Here is a 23,120-nt window from a genome sequence, read left to right as displayed (position 1 = left end):
CATTGACACATGAAATATCTTAAGATTTATTGTAATTGTGTACATTAATGTGGGTTAAGCAAGGCTGATTTTAAATGATAGGCGATTAAAAAGCAGCAAACATGTAATGCAACCACCTCTTTTCCTTAAGTCTACAGAATTCTGTGCTTTCTTAAACATGAAAGAGGTTGTTTTGGATTGAAATCAGTATCTTGCATATTGGGTCTAAAAGTCCCTCAAAGGTAGAATGTATCTTGAAGGTGGGGAAGCCAGCCTATCTTGGACCTCTTTATCCTGCACTCCATCAGGTAGGCACTCATGGAAGGCACCTCCCACCCAAAGGAGCTACCTTTCTTTCCCTTTCACTCATTCACTCAGCATGTAAGCATCAGTCCCTACCATGTGCCAAGTCCCACGCTGAGGGCTAGTCTTGAGGAAGACCAGCTCATATTTAGTGTTGGCACGTTGCATATTGTACCACTTTTCCTCTCCACAGAAACTGTGATGCACATCTAGGCAAATACATGGAATGTTCCTCTCTGATCATTTGGCAAGAAGAAGCCACCAGCCAATTAATTGCATAGGACTCAGAAACTGGAGAGAGAAGGAGAGACATCTTCTAATTAAATCAAGACAAAAGGCCCTCATGTTTCATCACAAAAACTCTCAGTTTCTTCTGAGAAAAACTTACACAGTGATGCTGGTCCCAAAGGCAGAGGAGCCCAGATGAACCTGAGCAGAGCATCAGCTGACTGCATGAATGGGCCTACATCTGTCCAGCTGGCCAACAGGTTTTTCTGTTTCAAGTACCTGGGGCCCCAGAGGTTGCCAGTAGCTTGTGACAGAGTCTAGACTGGAAAACAGGAGGCCATTTAAGGCTATGTGCTCCAATCAGCTAGCCCACTGGAGCTTTCCATGGGCTGACAAGCTCCTCTTTGGGAAGGTCTATGAGTCAAATCTCTTCCCAGCAGAGAGCAATTTATTTCAGAAGCATTTTCACGGAAAAGAGAGGTGGGGGGGCTGACACTTGTAGTATTTTATGGGGACCCAGGATGCCCACAGGAGGAGGGCAATTTCGCACCTTCTCCTCTTTGTAAAAGTGGGCCTCAGGGAAGGCCTGAGGAGGGCAGTGTTCCTGGGAGGATTATGTAACCTCCACACAGTGCTTGGCATATACTCAGCACTCAATCAATGCTCATAACTGTGGTTACTGTTGCTGGAGAGTGCATGGGCTCTGGAGAGAGACAGCAATGGCTCTATACAATGCAGTGATCACCTCTCTGAGCCTCAACATCCTCACCTGCCAAATGGGGACACGAACAGCCTCTGCACAAAATTAGTATGCAGATTAATGTCATCACTTTGTGATAATGCCTGGTTATGTAGTAAGGCCTCAAGAAACATTAGCTAATTTTCTCCCTTCTTGATCCTGCTGGACTCTATACATCCTAAAATCTACTTTAGGAGATTTCTGTATAAAGCTTAGGGATAGGAAATTGAGGGCAAAGGTACTAATTAGCTGTCAAGATTCAGCCACAGATGTCCCTTTGGTCAGCAGCCACCTAAGAATCACATCTATAGAATTTAAACCTAATGTGCAAACTTTCTAATATATGCCCACATGCCTGTAGGAAAAAAGTCAACTGTACTGAAAGCTAGGTAGGAGGAGGTAATTAAAACCTGCCATATAACTCAGTGAAAAGCAGCTAGCTACCCATAAAAGTATATGGAAAGTTTAAAAAATAAACAAGCTAAACATTAGCCTATGTCAATCCCTAGCAGTCAATGTCTATAATTTACCCACCAGGGATCGTCAACAGTCTTCAGCCTGGCCCTTCAGAAGCTTCAGGGTGTCTCCTACTGCTCTTAAGTCCCAAAGGTACACTCAGAACTGTGAACCAGAATGTGATCTGTTCTCTGTCCCAAGAGTCAGGACACACTGAACCCCATGCTCCTGCACAGGCCTATCATGTCACGCCACCTCAACTCATCAGGAAGCCACCGTGTCCTAGGGAAGCCAAGATGGAATTCTTTGCTTGAGCCTGAAGCAAGATCATGGGTGCGAAGTGCTTTCTAAGCTATAAAAAGCTATACGCACAAGTAATTATCATAGCATCATTAAGATACGCTACTGGATGTAAGCAAGTTCAACTCAAGAAGGACAAAAGCATGGAGAAATCAAATGGAGGAGGGGGAAGTGACGGAAGAAGAGCCAGCTACTCGGAGTAACTGTCCAGGAGTCATCAGCTTCTTCTCAGCCTGAAGAAGCAAAAGAAAGTAGAAGTATCCATGAGACTGGAAATGCACACCCAACCCAATGACCAGTCAGAGGCTCTTGGGGAGGGTGAGGCATCAGGAGTAACAGTCCAGGTCAAGGTGTCTTCTGGAGAAGAGGCAGAACGGGCTTGTAGCTGGTGGAGAGCCTGGTTGCTACCCATTCCCACTGACTTCAAGGGAGATATTCTGCTCTGTGTTCATAGCTGGGGGAGGCGCTAAGGAAGAGGGGCTGTCAGGATCACCAGGCACCACAAAGCTCGGACACTGGGGTCAATTCTGTAGGCTTTTAGCATGCAAACTTATTTTCAGGCAGAGTTGACAATGTGGCCAAGAGGCTGACCAAGCAGCCCTTCCTGGTCAGGCCTGCTCCAGGACAGCACCATCCCTTCCCACACATACACACTTATCTTGGACTTTACCTGTCGCTGGTCCCCCATACATTGTTTTACTGAATACCTTGGCTGTGGAGTCCTGATCTGATGCTATACAAGCAGTGGTAGAGGTGGTCCAAGGGACTGTGGCAGAGACTTCTGGACCTGAAGCCGAAGTCCTGACCGAGGATCAGGTTGAGGTCCTGATTCTGCCACCCACTACCTGGGTGTCTCCCCATGTCCTTTTCCTTTCTAAGGCTAACAACAAAGGCCTGGCTGGCATCCTAGGGTGTAGCTGAGGTGCTGCATGGAAGGCACTTCTTGAGAGGAAGAGATTATGATTCCCACAACTTGGAACTGTCCATGAGGAGGGTCTTTATCTGTGCCATCTAAGACTTCAAAGTATCACAGGGCATAGTGACACAAGGACTTGGGGTCCTCTGAACAGAAAGGCTGAGAGAGATAGCAGTGTCCCAGGTTGAGATTCAGGGAGAGACCAGGGTACACTTCTTCACCCTAGTAAGTTTCCTCGTTGCTTGGACCTTGGGGTGCCAGCACCCACCTAGAAGAGCTTCTCATAGCATTTCCCACAGTGAATGGTGTCACGGTGAATGAAGATCTGATCCAGAAGCTCACCCATCGGTTTACTGCAAATCCCACACTGAAAGAAAAACAAGCTAGAGGTCAACATACGAGTAAAGTAATATAAATGAGTAGACTTTGAAGTAGACCAAAAAAATGGCAGAAAACAGAGACAAAGCCCAAACTAAATAAAACTGAAAACAAAAACCTAACAGGCAGAATGATCACACAGTGGTTAGGAGCCCAGGTTTCAGAATTGAGCCTGGGTTTGAGCCCCAAATCCATGACTTATTAACTGGGTGAGCTTGGGTGAGTTACTGAGGCTGAGCCTCCATTTCCTCATCTATAAAATGGGCACACTGGCAGGTTATCAGAAAGATTTAGCAAGGTAGTTCATGTAAAGTGCTCAGTCTGGGGGAGACGTAAAGTAACTGCTCAGTAAATGGCAAGGTCATTGCTGTTATAGGAGGGCTGGGGGACATTAACTGTGATATTTAAAGTTCAAAGTAAGGTATATGAGGGCACAATGAAAGGGAAGGCTACCTCAGCAGTCCAGTTTCTCTGACTTCATGCTTCTCAAAGCTGCCTCCCTGGCAAACGCCTGAAGGATGAGAGCATCTTGCCATCTGCAGCAGACCCCCCTTGTACTAGGGGCCAGCACAAGGTGGCCTGCACACAGTCTCAAATAAGAGGAGCCCAAGAGTCCCCTTATGGCTGGGTCTGCAGCACCCCCCTGGGGTAAGCCTTCCAGCTCCCGGCTGAAAGAGGCGAACAGCTGCTAGGATCCTTAGCTCCCTCTGCTCATTCTCGCCAAGCACCTCTCTCTGATGACTCTGTCTTCCATTTTTCAGTTCTTGTCTCCTGGCCATTTTATTCTTCAGTGTAAATTAATCAGCCTTCTGTCGTTTTAGCTACTGTGGATCAGGACTTGAACCTCAACTTAGCCAACTAATGATGACCTATTTAGGGGGTCACCTCTGGAAACACAGAAAAAAACCAAGACAATGATCGGGCCTTGCAACGTGCCTTACACTGAGGAGAACACAGACCCTAAAGGGTTGTTATGATGCTGTGCCCACAAGTGTCCTCTCTTAGACAAACAACAAGGTCCTACCGTATATATAGCACAGGGGACTATATTCAATACCTTGTAATGGCCTCTAATGAAAAATAGGGAAAAGTAATATATTTGTATAAATTAATCACTATGCTGTATACCAAAAATAAACACAACATTGTAAACCAGCTGTACTTCAATAAAAAAATGTGCTCTGTGTATTCCTAAGTGTAATAATACAAACTAGTATTTTGAAATGTTATGTCAATCTAACAAAGGCAACAATTAAAGGTAGTGACAGACTAGTTTATACATATAAGCCTGAGCAATGGGATGACCTTTCCTGGGAGGCTGCAGAGTGTAGCTGGGATAACATTGGCTCTGATATCAGAACTGGGATTTCGACCCTTGGTTCTGAGCAGCTCTGTGATCTTAGAAAAAAATCTCCTCTTCACCTCTGTGTTCATGGCCCATGGTGGCAGCTCTCAGGCACCCTACCTGCATTCTAAGAATTCCCCAGGAATACCAGGCCTCACTATTTTGCCACAACTCCGAGTTCCCCAGCCCCTACGTGAGCCCCAGTCAGGCAAGGTTACAATGCCGGCCCTTCCGTGCTGCCTCCCCCTGTGCTCTCCTCCTCATCCCTGTTTCCTCTGCACACACGATAGAGACCTGCTCAGCCACCTGAAAAATCCCCTGTGTAACTCCTTGCCTCCGACTCCAGACCCACCTCCCTCATAAAGCCCCCTGAAAACCCACACCAACCATACCCTCTCCCCAACACTTGGCCCTGTGAGACCAAATGTGCCAAGAGTTGCTTAGGTCTCAGACTTCCGTAATTTTGCTCTGTTAGTTAAGGATATAAGTATACTTAGGTACATAAGTATAATTAAGTAATTCGATATATAACCGAAAGTTGACAAAGTCTTCTAGGATTTTTCATGTAAGCCCAGGAATCAGGAAAACAGAATGTTCTTTGTCAAACCACATGTCACAGTCCCTCTCTACCACTGCTCCTGAAAATTCTGGATCCACGCAGATGGAGGAGTTCCCGCCACCTGGCCTTTTGTCCATTCCTCCAATGTTCTGGGCCCTTCTCTGCCTTGGTCACTGCTCTGGCCAGACTTTAGGTGGAACGGCAGCCCCAGCTGGAAACTTGTTAGAGGTCGATTCTCAGGTCTCATGCAGACCTAGTGAGTCAGAAACTGGGTTGGGGCCCAGTACTCTGTGTGTTAACAAGCCCTGTTAAATGGGCTCTGCATGGCCTACACTTCCTTTTGGCCCATCTACCCGTCCCCTGCCCTGGGTCTGAGACAGTATGTCACACCTGCCCCTTTCTCCTCAAATGTCCAACACTCCTTCCCCACCTGTCGCTCGAAGAGCATTCTATTTTTTATTGACTAAGAAAACAGATGCATCTCCTGTGTGTGACCACGTATTCGGCCTTTCCTATCCCTGCCATGTGTCAACTGGCACCCATCTTTCTCAGCTACAGAAGTACATCACGGTCACCATCAGCCTCTCTTTCTCCTGTATCATTGGTTTGCTATATCTACTGTACCTCTCCAGATCATAAACCAATGCTTAGCACCTCTGCCCTACCGTTAGCTTGCTCGGCTCCCTTATGAAGCCAATCCCTCAGGAGAGTCTCCCAGACTCACTCTTTCTACTTCCCCGAGTCCTGTTCTGTTATGAGGAGTCCATTCCAGTCAAGCTTCTATCCCAATCACTCCACCAAAACTGCCACTACTGAGGTCACTGATGGCTTCCATGCTGCAGAATTCAGTGGTCAATTCTCAGGTTTTGTCCTATTTGATCTCTCAGCAACCACTGACAGGGTGACCACTGCAGCCTTCTGAGAAACTGTGTCACTTGGGGCACTCCGTGTTACTTTGCTGCCTCCTCTGGAGACCCTTCCTCTATTTTCAAACATCATCCCCAATCCAGCCACCATCTTGACACCTCAACTGCCAGCTTCCACATCGAGTGACTCATTTCTCCAGCTTGATCAACTGCAACACTTTCCTAATTGATCTCCCTTTTTTCATTCTTGCCCCTCTGCAGTCTCTTCTCTGCCTAGCAGACTAGGGATTCTTTAAAAACCACGAATCAGACCTAGTCACTCCCCTGCCCAAACCCTCTACTAGGTTTCAATTGCATTTAGAATAAAATTCCAAGTCTCTCTGTGTCCTGCAAGGCCTACACGAGCAAGCTCTTAGCCAGCTCTGGGAGTTTATCTCCTACCACTCACCCCTCACTCATGCCATTTCACCCAGGTGAGCTAGAATACTCCATGCTCCTGCCCCAAAGCCTTTGCGCTTGGCCCTCTGGTGGGAACAGTATTTCTCCAGAAAACTGTTTTTGTCTCTCCATGGTACTAAGGACAGAGAATTGTCAACACTCATTAACTCCCTTGGACTTGGAAGCTCATTCAGCTCCCAGATCTGCAAAGCCTCTGAGATGGAGCCCTGTCCACATTCTCTGAAGCCATCAACGCCCCCTAGATGTGGATGATGCTCTCAGCAGCAGCACCCCTCTTCTCTTCCTTACCTTAAAACAGTAGTCATGGCAGCAGATGCCAAGATGTTCTAGGGTAATCTTTGGAGAGTCTCCGATCTCCCGGTTGCAGTAAGTACAGATCCCACCAGTTGTTCTATGAAATAAAAAATAAGAATCTGTGGTCAGGCTGGCATGCAGACTACTGATGTGATGCAGCCAGACCCTCTGGTTTGACACAGCTCAGGTTTGCTCCTAGGACTCCTAGCCCACCACCTTTTTCTGTGCAACTGGTCGCATAGCCTTGGGCCAGACCGGACCTCAGTCCACTAGAGACCTTCACATTGTTTCTAGAAATCAGCCATGTATCTTCACCCTACTCTCTGTCATAGATATGGACATCTTGCTGTGATTCTCATTCCAGGCAGCTTGCGTCTCCCTGTCCCCCTGACTAGCATATCTGGGTGCGAGGCTATTCCCTCTAGAACAGGAAGACCCACATCTTCTCCTATAGGAGTAGACTGGGCTTCCTGTCCTGATGGCCCTACTCTTCATGCCTAGGACCACTGAGTCCTGCCTCTCAGACCCTACAGCCCTGGACCCATGCTGCCCCTGTGATACTCCAGGGGCTATCACAAAGTCAGCCTGGCTGCAGAGCCTGCTGGGGGGAATCTCATACGGAAGTCCTAGATACCGAATTCTAGGTTAAGTATCTCCCCAGGTCCAGTATCCCTGCCTTTGTTCCTGGAGCCACCCCTGCTTTTCTTCCTCGGACAGAACTCGCTGAAAGTTCCTATCTGTCCTGCTGTCCCAGGGCTCAGTCTCTTGACAGTGTTGCTAAAGACTCCTGTCCTCATCACAGGCCTGGTCCTCCCTCGTATTTTACCACCACCAGTTGCAACTCACAGTTAGATGGCAGAGTAGAAACATCCCTTACCTGGGAGTAGTCAGAGCCCTGGGATTTAGGCCTGCCTCCACTGCTAACTCACTGTGTTCACCCTCTGACCTTAGCTGGATTCAAAGGCTTTAGTTGCCACAAGTGTGACACCCTGATAAGGGAAGCAGCACTCTTGCTGTGGTGAGACGCATCAGATCCAGAAATGGATCAGAAGCAGCAAAGCAGCACACAAAAGCAAAGGGGCTTAGCGTGTAGATCTCCCTCAGCTGTTTCTCCTCTGTAGCTCTGCGGACTTCCCGGTGATGCAGCAGACCTACCTCTCAGACGGGAGTTTCTTTTCCATGTTGCATGAGTCCTCAATGCTGCCAACGCTGCAACGGGAGCGTGGTGGGAGAGGGGAGGGCAGAGAATGGGAGCCAGATCACTACCACGGTCATGAACGCAGAGTGCTTTTCTGATTAACCTTGTGGTCACAAGCTGAGACATGACTCTGCACGACCAGCCATCATCTGTTATGCTAAATGGCAGAAGAATCTTTAACTTGGTGCCAAGGAGGCATAATTCTCTCAGAGAGAAGCCCTTGCAAGGGGGACAAAGAAGATGTGCCGTGGTGAGAAAGATGACAAGGTGGGTGGCTAGGATTCTTGAGACCGTGTGTACCAGGAGAACCCTGAGTCTCACTGACCAGGGGGAAGGGGCCGTGGCTTTTCTCCCCACATATGTGCCTGGGTTATAATATAATAGTCACCAGGAGCCCACTCACAGCAGAAATCAGACACTAGGAATGGGAACAAAAAAAAGTGAAAAAGAAAGAAACAGGGGAAAAAAAGAAGGAAACATTGCAACACATCTGCGCTTAGGTTACAAGGTTGGATTAGGAGTGAGGTTTTTTTTCCTTTTTGCATTTTCATTTTTCCATAGTATGACTTTTTACAATAAAACCTAATGATTAAAATAAACTATTGCCAAGGAAAGGCAACTAGGTAGAAACTTTGGAACGTGCTTTAGTGAAGCTGCCATTCTCACAGGAACTCTGTGATGAGCCAAGGCTGACTGTCCTCAGGGCCATGCTCAGAGCAAGGGGAGCTAGAATTTCAGCCCAGCTTCTGATTTCTTCTGAGCATTGAGCTAATCTCTAAGCTTCCTGGGAGGTAGAGCAAAAGTGGAAAACATACTGGACTACACAATACTCACTGTATAATTAAAGAAAGTACTAGCTTTTCATAAGTTGTAATCCTTTGAATGTTAAATTCAATTTTAAAATAAATTTAATTGTCAGAATTAAATGTAACAGAATGGTGGAACTGGGAGTGCTGGAGGTTTTCCAAAAACCTCCCTGAATAAAACTACAGAGACAAAAAACAGATCATTAGCAGCCAGGGGCTGTGACTGGTGGTGGAGGGAGCTGCTAATGTGTCTGGGGCTTCCTTTTGGGTGATAAAAATGTTCTGGAATTGGGTAGTGGTAATGATTGCAAATGTACTAAAAACTACTGGACCGTACACCTTAAAGAATGAATTTTATGATATTTGAATTATATCTCAAAATAGTCATTATGAAAAACCATTCTAAGGAATTACACATGAAGAAACTGAGGCTCAGAAAGGGTGGGCATCTTGTCCAAAATAACCTAACAAATGGGGGTTGAACCGGGACTTGAAGTTGACCCCTACACCCATGCTCATCACTGCACAGCAGCAGTGAAAGCTGGTCTGGAATCCCCAGAGGCCCAATCCAGAAATAAGGCCAGGATGCTCCTCTCTGTCACTACAATCCTAACCCTAGCAGTGGGGCGATGTGTGATAAAAAAAATTCCCAGGAGGACACTGTCTTAGCATGGGTTACTTTTTAACTGAGGTGGCATGGAGGTACCCTTCAATGTGGCATCAGGAAGGAAGCAAAGAGATGATGAGTGAAAAGTGATGACTGATATCAGGACCTGCAGTCAAATATGTTTTCAAGTGAGGCAACATGGCATGCTGGGATGAGCATGGGAGCTGAAGAGAGGAGCCCTGAGTTCTGGAATGGGATGGCATTAACTAGATGAGCTCTAAGCTCTGTCAGCAGCGATGCTCTCAGGATTTCACAGAAGAGACAAAGAAACAAAGACAGGCAGAGATGGATGGTGCTGGAAGTAGAGTGTGGGATGAATTAATGATAAAGGGGGAACCCAAAGACAGCAAGTCAGAATAGCTGGAAAGGCATAAAGCATGTCTATGAACAATTAAATCATCTATCTGTTCAATACAGAAGCTAGTCTGGGTCAAGCCCTTGATGATGCAGGAATGAGGACAAAACAGGGCCTGGCAGGAGAAGGCCATGGCACGGAGGGATCTGGGGCTCACTCTCACCTGTTGTAGAGTGAAGACAGCAGCGTCCCAGAAGAGCGCTCCCCAGCATTCATGTACTCTTTCACGCAGACAATCCCTTTGCTGCAGAAAGAGCATAGCCAGACAGAAGTATATTGGAAGATTCCAGGGGACTGGGCCTAGGCTATAGGAGGGGTCCAGAACAGGGAGGACCCCCCCCATTTGGATTGAAGGAAGTGAAGGAGCTTGTGGGAAGGCAGAGGTGCTGCTGGGTTCTAGCCACTACTTTGGGGCAATGAAACCAGCAAATGGAAGCTGCCAGGCTGCTGAGCCCACAGTGGCCTCAGGCTGAAATCAAAGCCCATGAGTTCAGCCCACTGTGTGCAGATCTGAGAGTGCTAGAAAGAGGCTACCCTCCTTTCTGCAGATCTCAACACCACAGTAGGCACCGCATCCCCCAACACTTCAGTCCAGTGGACTTTCCATCTTCCTCTCTGACCACGTTTTCTTTCCCTTCTGCCCGAGACCAAGATAGCCTCTAAGCCTCAGTCCTAGACTGCTGGTCCTCACAAGCTCTGTGCGAATCTCCATCAGCAGTCTAACCCCTCCCTTCTCACTCCTGGAGCTCCAGAGGTCTAGAAGTCATGTCACCCTGGAGAGGCCCCTGGCGACATTGGATACAAGGTTTACTTCATGCTGAGCTCACCACAGACCCAACTTTGGCCCTATTTCCATGCTGTGCACTCCAGCTCCTCTGATCTCCCCCCACACACACACACACCCCTCACTCAGCCTCCTTGCGATGGCTCCCTTCCTACGCTCTAAGATGGCAGGTGAAGCCAGGAGTGCAGGTGAGGCAGTGGGTACGCGCCTCTCCTCACAACACATAATGTGAGACAGACAGAGACCCAGGCGTGTTCCCCAGGAGATATCAGCAAGGTCTCAAGGACAGCAGAGACCTAGAAAGGCCCACAGACAGCAGTTCATGTCAGAGGAACTGAGGCTGCACTTTGTGGCAGCTTGACCAACAGGCTGCTGGGATTTGGAGGAGGCACTAGAGCTAATGTCAGGGAAGCAACATAAGACAAAGCCAAGTCCTTTAGCTCCAGGAAGGAAACAGCCCAGAGAATATCTTCTTACCTGGTTGACTTGGAGTCCAATTCACTTGGAGACGCTGGGATGTAAACATCAGGCTGCTCAGAGGTGGCAGTGGTGGCAACAGTGACCATACAGCTTGAGGGGTTTCTCACCCTGAAAGAAGTGAAGGGAGGGGCAAGTGTGTCACCACTGAGAGCTGATGTCTTCCAGGGTCAAACAGGGTTTTTAGGGGCTAATCCCAAGACTGTGGCTTAAAAGCATGCTGACATTTTTTCAACAACTCTTGAAAATCACAGCTTTTGTTCTTTGAGGCTCCTGAGATCAATGGGTAGAAGCATTCATTTTACAGATGGGAAAACCCAGGCTAGGTGACCCAAGTCACACTATAAGTCAGCGGCAAGAGCACTTCCAGCGTGTGCCCAGAACCGCCCCTGCAGCCAAGAGCCTTGGCCTATGACTCACATGAGGCTCCAAGGACTTGGCAGACATAGCCCCACTCACCACTTCAGTGGACAGGGCAGCCCCTCCCTGCAATGAGCCCCCCACCCCCATCCTCCAGTGAACTCTCTGGAGAACAGAAGGCTGAGGGAGAGAGGGGCAGACTAGCTCAGGCAGGGAAGAGATCTGGGTGTACCTCACTCTGGAAGACGCCTGCTTTTTCCGCACCTCCACCACACTTCAGGGCGTTCTTTTGGGTTCCGTTACTGACTCTCCCCCATTTGTCCCATTTGCCTCCCATTTGTCTCATGCTTGCTCCCTGTTCAGCAGCCTTAGCCCTGGGTTAATTTTGGCTTCTCTCCAACATGGCGCAACTCAGATCATCTTCCAGAGGTGGCTGCATCCACCCAGCCAAGGGATATTACCCCTCTGCCAGAAAATCCAGTGCCCAGCCCCTCAACTAGTTCAGAGTGGGGAGGGGTGGGGAGGGTAGAAAACAATCACAATCTGGCACCTGCCTAGCTCCCCAGCCTCATCTTCGCAGACCATGCTGTGTGTACCTGACCTCTCTCACGCCTTTGCATGTGACACCACTTTCTCCTCTGGGAAGCCCTTCCAGAGTACCTGCCCTCTGACCCCAGACTGAGTGAGGTGCCTTGCCTCAATGTGCCCAGTCACCATGTGCCTATTCCTATGTCACTCTAGGACACAGGAATGCACCATGGGGACTGGAGGAGGTGGGCTGGCTGCGAGGGAGCCTCGTGAGAACCTGGAAAGACAGATGGACAAGAAAACAGAGAACCAGACGGTGTGAAGAGAACTGACTAGAAGAGGAAGGAAATAGCATCCACTTCTGATGGAACAACTTGCAAGTGTCGGGCATCCTCTGACCCACAGCCAGCACAGTAGTCAAGGGGTCAGCAGAGCTGATGAGGCAAGGATCAAACATCCCATGGGGACCCCTCCAGGGCTGCAATGTGAGGAATGGGAGACCTCCAATGGCAGGGCTCCCCGTTCATCATCAGGGACTGTCCCACCTCCCTCCTACCTCTAGTTTACAAGGTTTGGCCCTGGCCCTGGCCCTGGTCCTGCCCACCTAGTCTCCTATCCCCCAATCACCTCACCTCCTACCTTCCAACCACAGGACCCTTCTTTCAGTCCCTTCTCCCTGACTTCCTCTTCCTCCATGGCTTCCATATGTGCTCTGCTGCTCTGTCTGCCTGAGCTTCCTCTTTGGTTCTCTGCCAGGCTGGCTCCTCCTTGTATTTCAGGTCTCAACTGAACTCCCCCTTTTCAGCAGAAAAGGTTTCCACAACCACCGTAGCTACAACACTCCCTGCCCTGGCCTCCCTCCATCAGAACAGCAGATAGCCTTCTTTTCTGAGCTTCTTAAAAACAGAGAAGCAGCAGATGTAGCACGGTGATCAGCAATACAGGCTTTGGGCTGTCTGGGTTCTAATTCCTGTTAGGTCACTGTCTAGCTGGATGACTATTGGCAAACTATTCAACCTCCCCCCACGTCAATTTCTCACGTGTAGAACAGAGATGATGCCAGTACCTCCTCCACAGTGGTGGTATAAGAACTGAGTAAGTCCATATAAAGCACAAGAACAGTGCCTGCATATTCTCAGCACACAGCAAATACCAATGGTTACTACTGTGGTGTTGCTACTATGGTATTTATTCATTGTGTGCTTCCTGGGTCAGGAGGCGGGGCTGGCCATCTTGTTCAATGCATATATGGTGGCTACCTACCACTGGCTCATGAGAGACTTATACATCACCTCTGGGTCATGGCTAGTGGCACTTGGTTATCCCCAAACTCATCGCCACTTTCGGGAAAGATGTCTGGGGAGCTAAGGGAGCACGCAAATCTTGCCATGCAAGACCACCCTGGTGGCTATGGCAGTGGGAGAGTTTATCCACACCAGGGAACACCTTTCTCAGAGACCTTCCATCTCCACGAATGGCAAAGGTACCCCATGCCCCTCTCTCAACCCAGGTCTTCACGCTCCAAGTGGCTACCAGATAACATGGTTCTTGACACTTTCTTTGCACCAGGTTTCCTCTAACAGATTTGATGCTATGGCTCCAAAGTGAAGCCGGTGGGGACCTACCCCTGGCATACCCATTGCTAGTCAGCATCCCACAGGCTCCTAGGCAACCACACCTGCAGAAGATAAGTAGCACGTCTACTGTGTTAAATTTTGTCCTGGGTCGTGGCCCCTGACAAAAGTCCGGTGTGGCAGGCAGGAGCCCAGCACAACATAGTCCTTACCTGCTGGCTTGGCTGTCCAGTTCCAGGAGCTGTGCAGGTTTTCCAGGGCTGCTCTGCTGCTCTGGGGTGCTGGGGTCTGCAGATGGCTGGGTGGGTGCAGCTGCTTCTCCCTGGCCATCTCTCAGGGCTCCAGGCCTCCCCTGCCAGGCCTCTACCACCTTGGTGACCACATTCTTCTCCTCAAAACCTGCCAAGGAGCTGAGGAAGAACGAGCACCCTTATGGAGCGAGTGCCGTGGGACCAGCCCTTGCTCACCCACTGCACACAAATATCCCCTCCCATGGCCACAGCAGGCTCCTGTCCCGGGGTGGGGGTGGGGGTGGGGGGCAGGATAGAGAGGAGTCTGGCAGGGCCCTCAGCTCGGAGAGAGTTCGTCTTCTCCTCAGGACTGCTGCTCCCCTCCCACCAACAAAGGCAGTCCCCAAGAACACCCTGATTACTTCAACAAGTTTTTAAAAAAACTGTCTCTTTCTAGGTGGAAACAGCAGCATTTCTGTCCCCCTCTTCCTGCTGCCAACCCTCCTTTCTCCAAACCTTCCCAGTCCCACTTAATCTGTCTTTTCCCCAGGCCGTGGTGCTCGGAAGGCCCGTGCACGAAAGCCCAGCAGGGACGCAGCTCTTTGGCAGGGGGCTTCTCCCCCAGGCTGCCTTGGCGCGCTGGGTGGGGGCGACGGAGGTGGAAGAGAATCGTCACGGATCGCTACATTCTCAAACGGACTGGTGATCCTACAGCGAAGGGGGAAGGGCCATGAAAACTCAAAGGCTCCAGAAAAGACCTGAGAGTTGTGGTCCAACCCACTTGTTATCCTCGCACGCCATCTGGCGGCCGCTACGGGCAAGGTCCAGAAGAAGCCCTGCCAAGGCCAAGCTCGCCCAGGGCAGCCATTTTCTTTATTGATGGTCCCAATTCCCGGAGGACACCACGTTCCCAGCACACGACTGCAGGAAATGGCGGCTGGCGCAGGCGCACAACGCCAAAGGCAAGCGCTCATGAGTCCGGGACAGGCAAGCGCATGCGTACTCTTCTGGCCACTTTGCTTATAACAGCTAGGACCTACTTGTCTTTTTTATTAAGAAGTAGTCACAGTTATTATTACGAAGCAGTAGCATTTTCATTCTTTTTTTTTTTTTAACAGATGAAAAGGCTGGGGTTGAACATCTGCTTGCATCTCATTAATGGCACTCAGGATGTAATTTCAACCCCACTCCCTGCAGCTCAAATCTGATCACATAGCTGCTGCTACACTGCCCATCACTAAATCTACATCTGTGAATGGAAGTAGGGTGCAAGCAGAAGCTAGGGCTCATCATTTAAATGGCCCCTTTAAAATAAACAAAAAGGCCTTTCCTAACTTAAAACACCCCATCCCCAATCCCGGGGCTTCTCAACCCCCTACAACAGCCAAGCTTCTTGAAAGAGCTGTGTGCACTCACACTTCTAACTTCTTCACTTCCTTCTCCCAGTCAACCCTCCACAGAAACTACTATTGCTCCACAATATCCCAAACTATCTGTGCCGAAAGACCTCTCTTCCTTCATGTGTCTAAGACCAGTATGTTGCCCTTTAGGTCCCTGCCTCCACTGGGGGCTCTCCAGGGTACCAGGGAGCGCAAATGCAACAATATTAGCCTGAAAAACCTAATTGGAAATGCTCTGGATATTCTGTCCAGGTAGATGAGCCTTGGAGATAACCCTAACTGGCTGTTTGGTTTCTCCTTGGTCTCCAACCCACAATTTAGTCTACAGTCTCCAGAAGATTGTGTATCAGGAGAAAAAAAATTAAAAGCCTCCTATAAAAATATTAGTAGGAAGCTTTAATCTTCATATTCAAGTTGAGCGTACTTGGCAATTGTGTTTTATAATACATCAGCTTAAAGACAGGTTCCAAAATCTTTTTTGCAATTTAAAACCTTAGACTTAGGCAAAATTAAATCAACTCATAGATATTCAGTAAATACAGAGATCATTTCTAAGTAAGATAAAATACCGAAACATTAATTACTAACCCTAATCTTAAGTTTATATACTTTTTGCTCATTTTTTATAGCACAGAGAGGCTACATTTGGATCTGTTAATGTGTTCATTTGTCCACACTGAAAAACTATACTACAAAAAGTATGTAACTATCAAGTTTTATGAGACATACATTCATAAGATTTACTAGTTTGCTACAAAATGTTGGTATATGACAGACAGTTCAAAATGATCTCTTAGTTTTCTCTATAAGAGAGAAATTACTCAGTTAAAATTATAAGCAATATGTATAAAAGAGACTTCTAAAAGTAATAATGGCAAAGGGAAACAACTTTGTATGCCAGGTATGCAAATATGTTTTTGTTAAGGAAAAAGAGAATAGTTTTGCCCTAAATTAAAATAACTAGTGGTTCAGAAACATGTAAAATGAAATGTAAATGGATATTTTTAAAGTTATAAAACGTTCACAGAAGTGTTATTTGTTGTAGTCAAAATTGACTTTAATTTAATGAGACTGTATAAATTTTTTTGAAAAGAGTTCTAGCATCAAATATACTGATGCAAATCTAAAACTTGGCTTTCTCTTTGTTAAAAGTAACAAAATCTTATTGGATCATTGGTCTGCTCTTAATAAAAGGTTATAAATGGTATTTATTTCCTCTTGAGTAATCTGTCTAAAAGGCAAAGCTTTCATGTCTTATTAAACTGATGTCCTATCCTTTCTGTTGACTTTTCCATGTCCTCAATTATTTTTTAAAGGCTTTTTAATTTTAAAGGAGCTAAGAGTCTTTACAATCATGTTACCTCCTATAATTACCTTAAATTTTTTGTCACTTTGACTCAATAGATAACCAAGTATTATTTCTCACTGTCCCATAATCTTATTTAATCAAACATTCAAACCTCCTTATAACATTTGACATTTTGCCTTCCCCAAATCAAATCTGAGATATCTTTCACACCTAATACTGACACTGGGATTTCCAAGAAGGCCCAAAGGATTTATTTATTCTTTCATCTTATAATAAAAGAGGTGCTAAAAATAATTGGGTTTTTTAATATTGTGTAAATTGCATGGGAAGCATTGTCAAACCCAATAATAATAATAGTAATAATGGTGAGCCTTTCCTAAATTAAATTTTGATGGGTAAAATGTTAATTAGGTAAAATTCTTAGAGATTTGTCAGTGCCCTTACTGCCATATGTTTCTATTTCTCAGAGTCCTGGTGCTGCCTTGCCTGATTATTTAGACAACAACAGCACAATGTTATGTCATAATTTCAATTATTTTTAAAATGTTATCTTAGTTGCAATTTTACTTTTTAAAATTTAAATACAGTGTATTCTAGGCCAGTGGTTTTCAATTGGAAATTCATATCATTTACCTATGGGATTTTGTTAAAATACAGACGTTCAGGACCTTTTCTTCATGGGCAATTTGACTTCATTCAGCTCTTAAATATCATGGTTTTAAATACGGTCCTAGTACCATATGTCTGTTCCCTGACTGACTAGAAGCATTCCCTTTTAAGAGGGATATTGCTCCTATTACTGTTAAAAATTTTTTAGAACAAGGATTCTAATTCTTTCAAGTGACTGAGGAATCCATTTCACCAGTTAAGTCATCTAAGAAACCCAACAAGTTCTTCCTCTATAACACAAATTACATTGTCTTTATTATCCTTAGTCATCTGAAATGACAGCACTAATGAACTATAAAAATTAAAGTTTGCTAAACTGATGGGAGAATTCAGTCTCCCATGGCCTAAGGTTTTATCCTTGGCACTGACTGTCCTCTGGTCCTCTTCTGCTGGACCACACCAACTGTTCCTATGTGAAATAATAACCAACCTACCCATGAGAATTCTCTATCCTGTCTGGGCTCTCAAAACTTCTAACTTAGTCAATTCAGAGACTCTAAAATATTGACAAGGATTTTTACTATTCTCCATCCACTCTTCCTCACAGTGCTGCTGCTACTGTTCCCTGTGGCTCTCACTCTGACTCCCTCTGTGCTTCCCCGAACCCCAGACTAGTCAGGCTTCGTCCACTAGGAGGGTACTGTGACTAGCTTTCCTCCTGGCACCTGCCTATTCTGGGGCTGAGGGACTGATTGCTACTTCAGACTATTAGCAGTAAGCAGTCTTTAATCCCTTGGCATACAGACTCCAAATGCCACCCTTCCTGATGAACCTAGTCTACTGAGTCACCATGCCAATGACTGGACCCAAAGATTGGAAATGGAGAACCCTGCTGGGTCTGGAAAGAGGGGCTGTCCACAGCCATACCTCAGCATGCTCGAGAACTTGGACTACTAGAAGGAAGAGACTAAGGGCGCTTGCAAAGTGTTGCTGCCCACCTCAGAAACAGCACGGTATGCCTGGGGGATGCTAGGCAGGATGTCCAGCTGGAAGCCAGAGCCTTGCCTTGGGTGCCCTTGTCCGCTGACCTGTTTTGAGTGTGCTGCTTTGGCTTGATATCTCCTGGGCATTTTCCCAGTTGGCTTCAGGCAGTGGAGGGGTTATGTAATCCACCTAGGCATGTGCTTTCTGACTTGGCACTTCCTTCTCCCTCACTGCTCCCCCAAGTCTTACTGAGTGCCCAATTCTGGGTCCATTATACTTACTGAACACTTTTCTCTGTCTCCAACTCCACAGCTACCACCCTAGTCGTGGCTCCATCATCTCTTATGTGGAGGACTGGAGCCACTTCCTAGCTCTTCTCCCTGTCTGCACACTGCTCAGTTCCAGTCTGTTCTTTTCATTGTTGCCATAGAGATAATTCTAAAATGCAAATCTGACCATATCAATCCCCTGCTTAAAACTGTTCTGGCTGTGTAGGAGGAATGGAAAATGGTGCAGCCACTGTGGAAAACAGTATGGCGGTTCCTAAAAAAGCTTAAGCATGCAATTACCATACGACCCAGCAATTCCACTTCTGGGTATATACCCAAAAGGCTGGAAAGCAGGATCTTGAAGACATATTGTACACCTCTGTTTACTGTAGCATTATTTACAATAGTCAAAAGGTGGAAACAACCCAAGTGTCCACTGATGGATGGATAGACAAACAAATGCACTAAGTCCATATTATGGAATATTACTCAACCTTAAAGAGGAAAAAAATTCTGAAACATGCTACAACACTGATGAACTTTTAGGATGTTATTCTAAGAGAAAGATGCCAGTTACAAAAGGACCAATACTGTATGATTCCACTTACATGAGGTATTCAGAGTAGTCAAATTCATACACAAAAAGTAGTATGGTGGGTGCCAGGGGTAGGGGCAGAGAGAATGGGGAGTTACTGCTCATGGGACAGAGTTTCAGTTTGCAAGATGGAAGTGTTCTGGAGGTGGATGGGTGATGCGTGCGCAACACTGTGAACGTGCTTAATGCCATTGAACTGCACACTTAAAAATGGTTAAGGTGGTTAATTTTAACGTCATGTGTATTTTACAACCATTTAAAAAGAAATCTTGGCTCCTCCTTGTCCTCTGGAGAAAGTCCAAGTCCTTAATGGCATAAGGATCTGACCCTTCCCACCTGTGCTTGTGATCACTTAGTTTTTGTGTTGCTGTCTCTAGGACCACCTTCAGGGTCAGTGATTCACTAGGAGAACTCCCAGGACTCAGCATAGTCATCCAATTTATTGCCACAAAAGGATACTAAGCAAAATCAGCAAAAGGAAAAGGCAGTGTTTTCATCCACAGTTGAAGATTTTTATTGGAGGCTGGTCACGTAGGCATTTTCTGCCTGGAATATACCCAAGTTCCCCAATCCGAGAAGACAAGCCGAGATCCAGCATAGAGCACACTGTTTGTACAAGTGATAAAGGCAGTCAGCCTTACCTTTCATTATTTAGGGAAAGGTTCATATCAGTGCAGAAAACCGTTCACTGTTTCAACTTCCCAGATGCCAGCCAAGGGCCTACCCTGCAAACAGGCTTTTCTCAGGAGAGTAGTCTCTGATCTGGTACGTTAACTCCTGTCTGCACACTATCTGCTCAACATCAACTCCTCCACTGCTTTCTCTCCATAAACTACAGCTGTATCAAACTGAACGGTGCTCCCAGCTACCTGTCTACAGTCCACACACAGGAGATTCCCTTACTCCTGGACCCCTTCTTCACCGTTGGGCAAACTTCAAGAGGAACATCCACTATCCCCTCCATGAAGCCTTCCCTGATTCCGTGAGTCCCGTCAAGACACGTGCTCCTTCTGGTATATGCTGCCACCTTGCCTTATCTGTCCCCCCAGGTCACGGAGACAGAGGGCAGGGACTAAGTCTTATTTGTCTGTTTCTCCAGTGCTTACACATGTCTTGCCACTGGCTAATTACTAAGTAAACTTTTGGTTTAATTACAGAATGTATGGCTCATTAAGTCACAGAACAAAGGAAGGCACCCACATTACTCTGCTCATTCCTCCCCCTGCCGTCTGACCTACATGTGCACTCGGCCTTCCCTCCTATCTCAGACACAAAACCACTAGCACCTGCCAGCCCCCACCATGACCTCAGTGATCCTTCACCTTCAGATTTTCTCACTCTGTTTTTGACAACAAACTCTCTTTCCCCGACCGATATTTCCTCCCTGGGCACATAAGCACACTCTAGGAAGCCCTCCTGATCATCCTGTAACTGTTTATCTGCTCACCCGTCCCACATCTATCACTTCATGGCCATTTTGGAGTTGTGTATTTCTACCAAGTGCACCTCCTCACCTCCCATTGCCTCCTCAATCCACCATAATCCAACCACTACCCTTTCTGTTTCCCTAACCTTCTCCCATCAAGGCAGCTATAAGCTCCATGTCATCAAATTTGGTGCCCTTATTTTAGGGTACACAGAACACTGGAAAGTTAAGTCAGCTTGGCTTGGTTTCCATGACTGTACTCTTTCCATATTCTTCCACTTATGCAAAATTTTCCTTCTCAGTACCCCTCTTCACATCTTCTTCCTGTAAAAGACTCTTCGAAATGATTTTCTAGAATTCTAACCCATCTGCCTTTGTTTCTCTCTTATTTTTACCTTTTTTTCATTTTACATACATTATTAGAGTTTTAGGGGACCAGTAATTAATACCTTCTTTTTTTCTTTTCGACACAAGAGCAGAAAATGGAGATAAATGTCAGCTAAGGAAGCAGCTGGCTTTACATGCAGAAACCAAAACGAAGGCTTCACTTGCATCCCTGAACCACAAAGACTTACTCAGCCAAGGGACTGGCTGGACAACTGGCCCTGGGAGCTTGTGGAGAGAGGCAGAGAATTCAGGGGGATCCTTCTGGGCTGTGTATCTAAAGCTATCTGCTTCCAAAGACAAGGAGAATTAGGGGCCAAGCTGGGTCCATGCAGTTCCTGTTCTCAACCTGGCAAGCAAATAAGACTCCTGCCCAAGAGCATAGGAGGAGCAAGGGAGGCCAGTAGTGTAAACAAGAGACCAGGGAAATGGTGCCCCACCAAACCATGGTCCACTGATGTTCTCCAGGCAAGCTCATCCACTCTGCAGGCCCCAGTCTAGCCTTCACTCAATCCCAGACCCGATCACTCAGTAGTCTACTGGACATCATTGCCTGGATTCACACTCAACATGGCCCAAGTGACCTTATCAGATCTCTGCACAGCATCCCCCCCACTCTCCTCGCTGGCCCTTGGCTAGTTCCTGTCACAGTGCAGGGCCATGATTATACCCAGTCGCCCCACACTGAAATCTCAGTACAGCCTTGGCCACCACTTCCCCTCACCTCCAGCTGGAGGGAATCTTCCTACGAGTCATGTCTGGTTGTCACACTCACCTTCATGAAAACTGTCAGAAGGTGGGTCCTACTCCTCAGCGTAGGAGCAGGTGGTGCCCAACTGCCTCTCAGCACTTCCCACCAAGCCACCAATGCACCCTTCCTTCACTGTGCTCACCCTGACTCTGCATTTCCTTTACAGCATATCTGTCTGTCTGGCAAAGGCTTCCAGCTCCAACCTCATTCCACCTACAAAGAAAGTCTTCCGGACACCCCCGAATCCCCAACTCCAAAAGAAACCCAATCACCTCCTGCTTCATCTACAGGTTGCACTTTTTATACTCTGTCTTGACAGATGGAACACTACACTGAGTAGTGTGGCAGGAAGCCCAAGGTTGTGCATCAGTGTCTTTGGCCTGGGTTTCTACAGGGCTGGGGGCCAAGGATGGGTATAAAAATAGCCTCCTATTTAAGTATGGAACCTCTATGGTATAAGAATCCCAGTATCATGATGGTGGATGAACATTTTAATTTTATCCCTGCAAGAGGAGCCACAGGAACTATCTCCTGCCTTCTGGGTGAAAGTCTTGGCTCTTCCCTTCTAGCATCTGTCTTGTCTGAGAAACCATTCGATTGGATCTGCAGAAGCGATAACTGATTTCCTTCGCTCTCCTTCGCTCTCCTCAAAATCTCCAAGCAATACAAACACGCTGTGTTTCAGCGATCTGACGGTGCATCTATAAGCTGTACAGGGCACCCAGTGCAGGGGCCAGTAGGCCAGAATCCATCAGGAGAGCTTTGACTTGAACACCCACACCACATGGTCACCTCCAGTGACAGTCCCACTCTTACTGTCACCCATGTTCTCTTCCTGTCACTCTGACCTCCTCTCTCTGCTCACCTTAACATGCTCTCTTGCGTTCTCCCCTCCCCTCTCTCCCTCATTCTCAGACAGAGCCATTTTAGACACACAAATAGCCCCTACCCGACCTCTGATCCCCAACCTGCAGTGCTCATATACTCTGCAAGACTTCCTTCCTGCTCCACATGTCAGAAATTAGCCACGGCTTCTTACCTCTGGGTACAGACAACTGCTTCCATCACAGACCCACAGCACCACAAGAAGCCCCTTGACCCTGATCCATGCCCAGGGAGTCACCATCCTAACCCCACTCACGGGACAGGAGCCTGAGCACTGGGGTGTGCAATGTGCCAGGCACTGGCATGCATGTGGAGCAAGAGCAGGTCCCACCTAGGTCGTGGCCCCTGACAAAAGTCCGGTGTGGCAGGCAGGAGCCCAGCACAACATAGTCCTTACCTGCTGGCTTGGCTGTCCAGTTCCAGGAGCTGTGCAGGTTTTCCAGGGCTGCTCTGCTGCTCTGGGGTGCTGGGGTCTGCAGATGGCTGGGTGGGTGCAGCTGCTTCTCCCTGGCCATCTCTCAGGGCTCCAGGCCTCCCCTGCCAGGCCTCTACCACCTTGGTGACCACATTCTTCTCCTCAAAACCTGCCAAGGAGCTGAGGAAGAACGAGCACCCTTATGGAGCGAGTGCCGTGGGACCAGCCCTTGCTCACCCACTGCACACAAATATCCCCTCCCATGGCCACAGCAGGCTCCTGTCCCGGGGTG

The 23,120-nt window shown here is 47.4% G+C and overlaps 1 protein-coding gene across 21 annotated transcripts in view; it reads right to left on the bottom strand.

Moving 5' to 3' along the window:
* Positions 1–10: 10 nt before the first annotated feature.
* Positions 11–23,120, bottom strand: part of ZNF185 (zinc finger protein 185 with LIM domain) — a 60,215-nt gene continuing 37,105 nt past the window's right edge. For 20 of the 21 annotated variants that reach the window (XM_045517581.2, XM_045517585.2, XM_045517591.2 and 17 more), the window contains 8 exons: positions 22,811–23,008; positions 13,784–13,981; positions 11,110–11,220; positions 10,012–10,092; positions 7,978–8,031; positions 6,817–6,919; positions 3,190–3,288; positions 11–2,238 (listed from right to left, as the gene is read on the bottom strand). In XM_045517581.2, the coding sequence (XP_045373537.1) occupies positions 3,190–3,288; positions 6,817–6,919; positions 7,978–8,031; positions 10,012–10,092; positions 11,110–11,220; positions 13,784–13,981; positions 22,811–23,008 (844 nt within the window). In that variant the 3' untranslated portion in view covers positions 11–2,238. The remainder of the gene's footprint in view (positions 2,239–3,189; positions 3,289–6,816; positions 6,920–7,977; positions 8,032–10,011; positions 10,093–11,109; positions 11,221–13,783; positions 13,982–22,810; positions 23,009–23,120) is intronic. The other variant, XM_045517590.2, reaches the window with a different exon arrangement.

Source organism: Camelus bactrianus, chromosome X (genome assembly GCF_048773025.1).
Source record: "Camelus bactrianus isolate YW-2024 breed Bactrian camel chromosome X, ASM4877302v1, whole genome shotgun sequence".
Classification (NCBI taxonomy): Eukaryota; Metazoa; Chordata; class Mammalia; order Artiodactyla; family Camelidae; genus Camelus; species Camelus bactrianus.
This window is presented reverse-complemented; position numbering and strand designations above follow the sequence as displayed.